Raw genomic sequence first — 12,442 nt, forward strand, 5'->3', positions numbered from 1 at the left:
TTGTTCCAGAATTTAGCTTATGAAATCATTCTTACATTAGGACAAGCATTTGAGGTTGCCTATCAGCTTGCACTACAAGCACGAAAAGGGGGCCATTCTTCAACCCTCCCAGAAAGCTTTGAAAATAAACCCTCCAAACCTATTCCAAAACCACGTGTTAGTATTCGGAAGTCAGTGGTAAGTAGAAAGGAGTGGTGCATGCAAAATAATAATAATAATAATAGTAAGCTATACAGTAAGAATTGATGCATGTGTAGAAGCTGTGTAAGTTAATACACCTGTTGAGTCAGAAACTCCACATCTCAACTGCGCCACCTCTGCTCATCATCTGGTAGGCTTGTATCACTGCAGAGCAGTAAGCCACTCAGAACTGCTCAAATTGTGTTCCTCCAGTTTAGAAAGTTGCTTGACTAGTGTTGAACATATCTCTTTTCTAGTTATTCCAAAGTTTTAATTGATTCAGCCTAATTCCAATGTATTGTCCTTTTTTAAGTGTTGTGTATCACAGCCAATGCATACATCTAAAACTGTTCAGTTCCATGGACTTCCCGGAGCTTGTGTCAAGAAATAAAATCAGCACTAAACCTATCTTTGGTACACAATCACTGCATGTGCAAATCAGTATCTCAAAAATTTTGATGTTTGATTTGGGTATGATTGCCAGATGATGAAATTCAAATCAAATTGCAAATCCAAATTGATCTACAATGATCTTCTTGTCACACCAAACAACTTCATTTCTTACATAAATTTTTTTACTTTTTTGACCCTCTACAGAACCTTCTGTTTCAAAACAGGGTTTCAATACACCTTTTCAATATCTTCTTTGGAATCCCAAACTCCTAAAAATCCTAGGTCATCAGAGCAACATATTGACTTTCTTTATTTAAAGTGTCATCCTAGAGTGCACAGCTGACAGGGAAACATGCTTTAATGATACAGCTTTTCAAAAATTATGAAAAATATTTTAAATCGTGAGCATAGCGTGATCATGTAGTTGACTACATAGTGTATCATATTCACTGGCTATAAAGGAGAACCATACTCTGCAATATTTAATTCTGGGATGAGGGGAAGTGGATATGTATACATGAACGTGTACGTACGACCATACACTTCCTTGTTCATCACCATAGGATTTTAAGAAAGAACATTTCCTGATGCTATCATCTGTCTCAGCACTGAAAGGACTTTGCAGGATCAAATGTTACTTTAAATGTAGCGTTAACAAGCTTTGATACACTACAGTGTGGGGATCAGCACAGCTCTGATCTAAAGTGTAAATCAGGGCAGCCATCAGTAGGTAGATGGGAATGCAGACCACTGCAGACTACTGCTGTAGACATTAGAACAGGACTTTGTTAATAAAGGTTTTGTGGTGTGTTCTAGTATTTTTTATTTTTTTAAAGAAAAGACTTCTACTGGAAATGCTGTGTGCAGAGATGGTAACCCATCTGTTTATTTGCATTTGTTTTAAAGCAAATAGATCCATCTGAACAAAAGACTCTTGCGAATCTACCATGGATTGTTGAACCTGGACAAGAAGCCAAAAGAGGCATTAATACCAAGTATGAAACTACAATTTTCTGATACAAAACTGTCCCCCTGTTCCTTGTTGTGCCTTGCACTCCAAGCAGTCACAGCACAGCCTTTCCTTTATGGCAACATTTCAATCCAGCAGAGAGGAAGACTGCACTGTATGAGTGGCCTTGTAACTAACGAAAAAGGCTGATAGTCATTTCTGGTGATCTTCTTCCTGCAGCACTGACAGAAGAATGACACTATATTGAAGACTTTTAAAATTACAGTCCACAAGAGGAGTGAGAAACATTATTTTTCACACAGTTCTCCCTTGTGACTTTGCCACAGTGCTTTCTTTGATTTCTTATTTTAGAATTCTACTTTTTAAAAAAACATAAGGTCTCCTAACACTAATGCTGCCTACAAGTAGGATATTTGATTGGTTTTTTATTTAAATCTTGGCAGTTTTTAATTGAAATAGAACCAGAATTAATAAATAGAGTATTTGTGAAACCACTGAATTCATTAATAATTGCTGTGTTGAATAAAGAACTCATTAAAGTGACAAGAAATTAGGTACCCTGATTTCTGTGTGCGCTGGTTTTATATGTAATCATTGGTGTCCTTTGATCCTCTACAGAAATAGGAACTTCTTGAATTGTAACAAAGGATCAGAGTTTTATGAATGGATAGAAAAAAGTATTAATAATGCACAGAAAACATTTATTAGATATTTTTATGGAAGAGAAGAACTATAGGAAAGCATATGAGTATTTATGGAAAGGAAGCCAGATTAATTATGACAAATATTGTTTATTTTAAAGTTGATTAAACCACTGCTATTGCAGCATTATGAAAATTATAAAAGTTGTAGCATCAGTGCACTGGATGTTCCGTGTGATCAGTCTGGAATGCAAGTGGAATGAATGGTCATTCTACTACACCTACATAATAGTTTATGCAGTTTGACATTGCTATAGCCATGAATTCTACTAGTATTTTTAAAAAAAAATAATCTCAGTGGTTCTAAAACAAAATTAAAACTCTGGATTTTGCTATCAAGATTTCTGTCACAGAAAAATTGTTTGGAAGATTGTTGATAAAATTATACTGCAAAACATTTTCTAAATAAAAATGGTGAGAAAAAGAAAAAAATTCCAAAGTAATAAAAATGTTTTCATGGAACAAAATGGTTAAGCATTTGCTTAATATTTGATTAAATAATATTTACTTACATTTTCTTTAAAGTGTTTTAATTTTTTTAATGTCTGTGGAGTATTTGTATAATACCATGATGTATATTTATGTAGAACTGAAATTATAACAGTACAAATATCACTATAGGAGAAAAATGGCATTTTAACGTATATTGTTCTATCCAGTCAAATTGTGAATCATTTTGAAGTTCATTATAGAGATATTGATAAATTGTGTGGTTGTCTTAACGTTTTTTTAATTATTATTTCATATCCAGCTGAGATTTTCAGTTAGAATGGTCAGTTGGTAAATTCCAAAAAAGGATAACTGAACTTGGTTTAAACCTGATAATTGTATATGGTTTAGTTAAACCTAATCATAGCGCTGAGTGATGACATACTTTTAATACAGTATTCAATTTACTTGAACAAAATAGTTCCTTGTACATATTTTGCCTATTCACTGTTGATATGTACGTAGTCAACTGACAGTAAAAAACTAACACTAAAAATAATGGTACCAAAAGGAAAATTGTATAGGAGAACAGTAAATAGTAGCCTCACTGCAACAAAACTTATGTAAATATGCTTGGGCTTCCAGTTATAAATTTTGTAATTTTGTCATTTATTTATATCCTATAAAAGCACACAAAATAAAATGAAGTTGTACAGTCACAGGGCTTTGTGCATCATTTTATCATTGCTAAATGAAACAAGGGGCTGAGCCAAGGGATACTGAAGTCAGGGAAATGTCCTCCTTCCCCTTCTCCCAGTTTCACTGGGCTTTGGATCTTGTCCCACGCAAACTCAGGCATTGCTGTGGAGACAGCTTTACTTTAGAATACAGATTTTGTTTACAGATGGTAAACACCTCATACTTTAAAGCCCTTAATTAACTGTTTTTTCAGTGAACTATTCAACTGCTGACTTTCCATATTTAGTCACATACTCTTACGAATTGCAGGGGGAGTTATGTTAAAATGCATACACTTCAAACACCAGAAGTATTAAAATGTCCAGATTTTCAGGCTATAAAACTGGGTAGCTGAGTGACCCCTAAAATTAAAGGAAAAGGCAGGAGCTGTAACACAACTCTAAGATATAAGGGAAGTGAAGCAACAGGAAGGATGGCAACTTGCAGGAGAAATTTGATCCAGGTTTATCAAAGAGATGTCAAACAGGTAAGGTGGCACAGTGAGTAACTGGACTTGTTTGGGAGAGATAATAAGGGACAAAAGCCACTGAGGATGGCTAGCTAGACTAATGAAAGATGAGACAGATGAAAGACTGTTAGGACAGGGAATGAGTATGAAGAGAATAGTTTGGGGGGACAGTGAGTCAGTGAATGACTAGAGCCCCCACAGCAGACATAAATTAAAACTGGAAGGAAACATAAGAGTTACCGGGCATAAGGTACCTCTGTATTTGCAGAAACCTGGGATTTCCTGCACTAACTGATTTTACATAAGCCCACTGGAGGCAAATTGATGGGGTCCCCTCTGTCATGGGACAATGGCTCAGCATTCCTTTCTTCAGAGCCAAAGAGACTTCTCTGAACACAGGACACTAATCTGCACTAAACCAAAGCAGTTACCACTTGATCATTAATCGTTTTGGTGAACACCTGACTTTTTTTTTTTTCTTTTTTTCTTTTTTTTTTTTTAAGTCTGTATGATGCTGGCATTTTATAGGAAGTAAGGAGACAATGGTCAATCTTAAAAGTGAAGGTAGAGAAAAAGCCAGACACCTCCAAAAGATCAGGAAGTGAGGAAGATTGCTTTTCCTGCTCTCTACTCAAGGTAAGAGGGGAGCAGAGTCAATCAAGGACATGAAGAAACTGGAGCATCTGCATGTTGTGAGCACAGAAGTTAATTGCAATAACTGCCTTACAGTGGGAGGGCGGAGTACTGGCAAAAGATGAGAGATGATAAAAAGATTGCATTTGACATGCGATGATAAGGAAATTGGAATCAAAGTGAGGTAACTGTGGGTGACAAAGGATTGTGAACATTATTTGGGTAGTAAAATCTCTATTATGCATGGCAAGAGGCTGCTGGGAGAATTCATAAGGACTGGAGGAACTCAAGAGGTACCAAGAAGGGAATCCTGTGTTGTGGAGCTGGAAGGTTTTCTGAAGCAGCTGTTGCTTTTGAGACTGGACATAGTGACTATCCCAACTTGGCCTGGCATTTATTAAATGCCAGAGGAGCTACTGCTCACCACTAACAGCAAATCTGGTTCTGGTGGACTGCCAGCACATATATGAGAGGCTGTTTCTCCTGCAGAACCCCAGCACTACACGGCTGTTAGTTTCTACCCATCTCAGCATCAAAAACTGGCATAGCCATAAGATGGTGACCACTTGGAAGAGAATTAGATGGTCGTGTAAAAGGTTGTGTCATCCCTTTGCAAAAGACAACAGCATGATAGACAGCTAATAAGCTTTCACGTCCAAAGATGAAATAGTTTATAGTTTCCATTCTAGATTACAAGTTTGTGCAATGTGCAGACTCTCATCTAATTTTGCCCTAGATTTCTTTCAATGTATTCTGTTCATCTATCGTGTTTCACACTTCACTGGAGGAATGATGTCTAAGATGTCAACAAGACAACAGTCTAGAAATAGTAACTTTAACTGTCTCCAAACTATAAGCCCAAACAATTGACTCCACACTGTGTGACAGTGACAAACATGTAAGTGAAAGACAAGGCATAAGGATCAGAGACAATATTTAAATGAGGGCATGTACCTCAGAAAAGGTACATCCATTATCTCATGTAAAAAGACCACATGAAGAAAGTGAAAGAATGTATATGAGGAATGGGAAGATTCAGGAAGAATGGAAGAAGAAAGGACTCCAGACCAGGGGAGCACAGGGGAATATTGTTCAGGCTGAACCATTTCTCTGGAACGGTTTAGAGCTCTGTAACTTCTTTGCTAAAGCAACATAGTTAATGTTCCTGGCCATACCACTATCCAGCCCACCCTTGAATATCTTGGTTCTAGTTAGCTTTCATACGTGTGAGCTCATAACCCAGCTAGATGGAGGCTACGTTCTATGGTTCTTGCCGTGCAAGAGTCCCAAATGCTAGAAGGTGAAGCTGCACCTCCATGACTGACTCCCTCTCCTGTACTACTGTACACAAGCAAATTTGTCATCAGTCCAATTTAACATGCTTATGTACTCACTACTGCCACATCACTCTTCTGCTATGGAAGTCAGTTACCCAGCTGTCTTTGAGAACGTGGGTGTGGGTTACGTTGCAAAAAATGGACAGAAAAAGATGTGATCAATATGTAAACCAAAGTTCTCACTCTCTCCTGTCCTTGTTCTTGCCACCAAGTGTGTGGAAAAGAAAACTATTCTTTCTATCAATCAAAAAAAAAAAAAAAAAAAAAAACTGAATTCAAAACACTTTCTGTTTAGGGAGTAACCGAGGGCCTTACACTACTTTCTCACATACAGGAAACATGTTAGAGATCACAGAATCACAAAATGGTTTGTGTTGGAAGAGACTCTAAGTATCACCTAGTTCCAACCCCCTGCCATGGGCAGGGACACCTCCCACCAGACCAGGTTGCCCAAAGCCCCATCCAGCCTGGCCTTGAACACTTCCAGGGATGGGGCATCCACAGCTTCTCTGGGCAGCCTGTGCCAGGGCCTCACCACCCCTGTAGTAAATAATTTCTTCCTGATACCTAAGATAATCCAGCCTCTTTTAGTTTAAAGTCATTACTCCTTGTCCTATCACTGTACTCCCTGATAAAGAGTCCATCCACAGATTTCTTGTAGCAAAGACCACTATAAGTTATCCATGGAGCCCTCTCTTCTCCAGGCTGAGCAACCTTAACACCCTCAGCCTGGATATTTAACATTTACTTAGAAGCTACATGCCTTTTTGTATTTTTTTTTATATATAACTACCTTCAAATCATTAGAACTGCTTAGATTCTCCAGATCCTTTTCTAAAGCTAAATTTATTCCAATAATAAATCCATTTTAAAAAAAATAAAAAATATATATTCATGCACAATGTTAAGTGTGGTCAACGACAGAGAGAGCATGTCTACATTTCAAGGCAATATATTTGTTATCATCTCCTCTAAACAAGTATTAGCAAGACCAGAAATCCAGTGAGACGGGGGAAATCAAAGCATTTTCCAATATGGAGGATACCCAAGGAACATTAAATTTATCCTATAGTGACACCATGAGGAAAAAAGAAGTAGAGTACACTGATTTTAAAGATATAGTAGATGTAATGCAACCTTCACTCTTTTGCCTGTGATTATTAGATAATGATAATTGCTAGGCTGCAGAATTAAGGGCTCGGGCATGTCCTAAGCAAAAATATCCTAATGTATATAATTGAGGCTAGCACTACTTATTCCTAGAGCTTATGTTGAAAAAAAAATAATAATATACTGTTATCTGCTGTCTTGAAGATAAAGTTACAGATTATCTGAACAATTTTGCATTAGAATTGAATTAAATCTACTGATGCATCCAGGTATCTGGAAATGATGTATATGATTAGAAGTTAATTTTAAATGATGCTAGATCAGTCACTATGACCATCCCTGTATCACAACCATTATGTTTCACGCAGCTATGCTTAAACAAAACTTCAAAAATTACCTACGCCAAATACCTCAATCATAGAAAATTAAACTGATTGCTACAAGAAGTAAAGATAAGAGACTACTAACGTGCCACCCTTATCCCCAGCTTTTGATATGGCAGGAAAGCACTTCAGTGAGAAGTTCCTAAGTAATTCCAGCTGCTAAAGCACATGTTTTGTTCCCTCTGCTACAGAAAAAAAAAAAAAATATCCCTTCCAATCTGCTTTTGGGGAAGACTGCTTCCCAGCCAGAAGTCTTACATGGTGGTCTGCAAGGAAACTACACCAGCAGAAAATCAATCAATCAATCAATAAATAAATAATGAACAGCTGTTGCACCTGAAGGCATGGCTCAACTGTGTTAAATACTGCACTTCCTAAAGCAGCCTATATCAAAGGAAGGTGAGAGGTTAAGAAGCAAAATTATACATTGCAATAAATAAATTTTTCCTGACCCACAGATGATCAACAGAAGCTCTAAGTCTCAGTATTTCATTACAATCACTGTTCTAGCACAGACTACGCAGAACTGAGGCAAGGAACATGATCAGATGGTCTCAGGTTCATCTGTGCACCTATTTTTGGGTGAGACATGCAAAGCAAGGCAATAAAGATCTTAGCTTTATAATAATCCATAACTTTAGAAGCAGAAACCATAACTACAGAACAGATGGGAGAATATAAGTAGAAACTGAATGTTTTACTGAGACTTTTGTTTAGATTCAGTTTTGTGTAGAGAAGTAGAAACTAAGATCTTAATTCCCTTGCTTTACATAACTTTACAAGTTCTTTTTTTTTTTTTTTTTCTTCCATCCACTAGACCTTGTTATTCTTTTGTCTGCAAACCTGAAATGTCCTGCCTCTCTCACATGCCTCACTAATGGGTCAGTTCTCAGCCTTTTCTCCAATTTAATAAAATAGATTTAGCTCTTAAACTTTACATTGCAAGACTTTTCCCCAACCCATGGATTACTTTTTGCAGTCCTCTTCTAAATTTTGGTTGAAGCCAGTTCATCCCTGAAATATAAATATCAGAGCTTCATGCACTCTTCCAGCTGATGAATTATTAATGAAGCACATAGATCACTTCCATACTCCATCAAGATAGATCTTTTTAATGTACTTGCTTACATACCAATGCAAACACTTCGGAAATTATATGGATGACCTCATCAAGTTTCATTTCCACACCATGATTTTCAAGATGGTCTCACTGACGTTCTTGACTCCATTATGGATGACACAACTATACCTTATTCATAACATAACAAAAAAACACGCTGTTGAATGTGTTCACATTATCTAGTGATAACTACTTATTCTTGCTGTTTACTTTTAATTTATATCAGCTGCAGTTTTATCATAAAAGGTTTTCTAGATCATGGACAAAAGCACTAAATAACATTGTAACGATAAAGTGGCCCATATTTTAATCCATCTAACACGTTTTCTACCAATGCTATAAAATAGAAGCACTTCAAAATGCTGTGTAAGAATGAATCAAATTTCCTAAAGAAATCCAAAGTTCATGTATTGACATTGATGAGGTTAAAAAAAAAAAAAACACACACACACACACACAAGATAAACAACTAGGTATCTGCCAGTAATGTCTGACAAAACCAATCTCTCAAAAAACCATAACAATCAGCAATAAACAGAAAATTTCTGCAATGTTCAGGCTAGATTCCACTTTTTCATACAGCCCTAAATCTGTCATTCCACTATTTTACTCAGGACTGAATTCAAATCAATAGTTTCCTTGGTCTCCTTATTTCTAACACTACAATTCACGATCCTTTAGTAATCTGTCATTTTTTCAAGACACGATGAATTTCACCAGGAGTGGTTCAAAGGACTCTTCATCTTACGTGTCTCAGACATTTGGCTATTTAGTGTTTGGATTCGCTGATTTAATATTCTTTAGTTTGAACAAATCATCCTTGCCACCTGTTAAGATTATCAACTTCCTGTTCCTGTGATTAAAATTACATAGAACATATACATCTTGCCATTTATTTCCAAATATTCTCTCTCCAACATAGTATTTCACAATTGTATCACTGTGATCAATGGACTAAGCTGTGTTTTGCTAACTCCATCGTTTTAATACTAAATGACCTCTCATTTACTTTGCTTATTGATATTTCACTGACTGGTATACAAACCCTAATCATTTGCTCCTATACTTTACTTTGTAATTTATACTTTATCATAAACATCTTTTAATGTATTTGTCTATGTTTTAATGCGGTTTCTACACCTCTTTTTAAGGTGATATATAATATCATAAGATAGCATCTCATTCAGTAGGTTAGATGTTTTTTCCACATCTGTGGAACTGTGGCTCTGTGGACCCTTTTAGTGATTCCTAGCTCTAACACGTCCTACATTAATTACATCTATGTTCCCAGTTATGCCAAAATTAGCTTTTCTGGAAAGATTCCAAACATATAATTCCCTGCTCAAGGTGATATCCTGTTATACAAGGAAAATGCAAGCAAAGTACAATCACCGACACCTGGAAAACTGCTAATTTTTACACCTTGAATTTGATTTCGTTATTTTGTTATATAATAAAGATTTCTTAAAGGTTTGCTTTTCAAGAATGTCTTGGCTTATCCAGAGCCAAGTGTGTGGGTGTTCTTCATCTCACTATAGTTGATTTAACTTGTAAAGTGGAGACTTAACTTCCTCTCTATATTTTCTTTCAATTATATAAACATTCCTGTGAACAAGTCTGTAAGAATTTATGACAGATTTAGAGCTGCCTGGTGATAATTTATGAGTACTTTGGCCTGATTACCAAAATGTTTGTTTTATGGCTTCACTTGTTTAACACAGTAAGAATCTCTCGTGAATAAACAACTCTGAAAGAGAAGAATAACTCAAGGTACCCAGTTTTCCAATTCTTGTGAGTTGATAGCGAAAATGCCAGAATTGCTTGAATAACCTATTCAAAACAGCCTATAAAACTTAGATGTAGAAAAAAAAAATCCCCAAAATACATAAGAGCTAAATTTGTCTTTCAAATGGAACACAAAAAGTTCTTAATTGTTAAACAAAGAAAAAACAATTACTGTTTCTGTCAGTCACTGTACAAAAACTACCACCACAATTACACCTTGACCTTTAACATGCCACAATTACTGGATTATCTGTGCTAATTTTGTCTTCCTCTTGGGAATAACTTTTACAGGCCTCTCACTTTGACCAAGTCCTTGGCTTACAATACCAAATTCAGCTGTTCTTGCCTTTAAATATTGACTGTGCGTAGGTACTTCTGATTTTTCCTTCTAAGGAATCCTACCAGCCATGAACACTCACCTTAGAAACAGGAAAAAAATACCTCAGTGTAGTCATTCCAATGGGGAAAAAACAGTTTGTTAGAACTTAAACTTTGTGCAAAACACACAGAAGACACCTAGGCTGAAAGCCCCGTACTATTTGTCATAATTATCAATTCCAAATGAGAAAACCAAACTTAATTTTTGTGGGAAAGGAGAATATATTAAAGTTAATAAATCTTGTTTTTGCTGCTAACTACTTGAAGTATTCACTGCATCAAGTTCTCATTTTCTGGATAGATTCCTGCTTAACAAGAAGAAGAAAAAAAGTGTACTGCATAGGTAGGTAGATATCCTAAAATAATTTCTAACAGAACTCAAGCAAAATGAGTATGGCAAAATGGAGGTAAAAAGCTGCATGCTGGAGGCACTGTGGTATAGTTTTTGAAAAGCAGGAAGTTTAATTTGCATGCAAACTAAAAATACAGATAGGGAAAGGATTATCATTAATAGAGAAGGTGATCTTAATTGCCTAGATTCAAACTTTAGTAATAAAAGCATCCTGATACTCCTATCTAACCATCTGTTAAGGATCATTCTTTTTTTCAGTAATACATGGTGAAAAAAGAGATGCGGAGCACACACTGAGAAAATGTCCTATTCCACACTTTGTGATAAAAGAAAGGATAGTAAATTACAACCTTGCTTTCAGCAAATCTTCCCCAGCAAATATTACCAATACTAGAACCTAGAACAGTGGAAAATCCTATCTGAAAGCAGGTTAACAACAATTACTGAGGGCTAAATATGATATGTAATGACAGATAGAGCATCTTGTGAAACTTCAAAGTGTAAAGAACTGCACAGCTGGTAGAAATTTAAAAGAAAAAAAAAAAAAAAAAAAGACCATAACTTCAAGGAATAGACTTTTTTCCCATGTCTATCATAAAGAAAAGTTTAATCATTTCAACAGATATTTCTAGAAAAAGGAGATAAAACAATCAAATTGGCAGACTTTTAGCTTATTCCGATCTACTGTATTTCATTTTTTAACCGATTTTTAATGCTCAAGATATGCTATGAAGAGAATTCCAGGTCATGTTTAGTTCAATTGAACTGCACCTGTCTCTTGCAGGTATTCACTAATACCATCACGAAAAACAAACAATTCTTCCACAGATTCAGTTTGGCCATTTACCACTCTTCTTTTTGAATGAATGTGTACCCAGGGAATTGACCTCAAACCCAGTTCTCCAGACTGATGAAAAACAAACTGCTGAGTCAGAATAGCAATCTTATATCTGAATCCTTGATATTGCAGGAAAAAAGAATTACTATCTGCTCTATAATTTTTAGATGGGACAAAAACACAATTGCTTGGCTTTGAGAAATATGAAAGTGCAGAATCTGAAAGATGTTTAAAATATTTCTGTAACTGCTTTGAAATTTTAAATGCACTGAGGCAACAATTTTCTTGTGTGCTTTTGTTAAATGTATACTCAACTAGAAATAAAATTTTACCAGCATTTAAACCATTTAAAGTCTTTGAAAAATTGTTCCCCTTCACATTTCCCAGTTCTTGAAATTAAATCACAAAGTCAAATACTGATAGGACCCCTTCCACATAGTTCCTCAATCTCTCATTTGTAAAGCTGTTAATATAAAAATTATAATTGTTATCCTGTACTGAATATAAACTCCACAGCACATTTTAAGAATTCATAGAAATACACTGAAAAATTTTGGAGCTACCAACTTGCATAAGTGTACCTTACTTTATTATCTAATATGATGAGTACTCAACCATCAAGGCAT

General features: G+C 35.7%; 1 protein-coding gene across 10 annotated transcripts in view; it reads left to right on the top strand.

The window, feature by feature from the left end:
- ANKS1B (ankyrin repeat and sterile alpha motif domain containing 1B) overlaps nucleotides 1–3,392 on the top strand; it is a 444,131-nt gene extending 440,739 nt beyond the window's left edge. For all 10 annotated transcript variants that reach the window (XM_035336443.1, XM_035336434.1, XM_035336452.1 and 7 more), the window contains 2 exons: nucleotides 10–177; nucleotides 1,480–3,392. In XM_035336443.1, coding sequence (XP_035192334.1) covers nucleotides 10–177; nucleotides 1,480–1,590 — 279 coding nt within the window. In that variant the 3' untranslated portion in view covers nucleotides 1,591–3,392. The remainder of the gene's footprint in view (nucleotides 1–9; nucleotides 178–1,479) is intronic.
- Nucleotides 3,393–12,442: the final 9,050 nt, after the last annotated feature.

This window comes from Oxyura jamaicensis, chromosome 1, assembly GCF_011077185.1.
Source record: "Oxyura jamaicensis isolate SHBP4307 breed ruddy duck chromosome 1, BPBGC_Ojam_1.0, whole genome shotgun sequence".
In the NCBI taxonomy this organism is placed as follows: Eukaryota; Metazoa; Chordata; class Aves; order Anseriformes; family Anatidae; genus Oxyura; species Oxyura jamaicensis.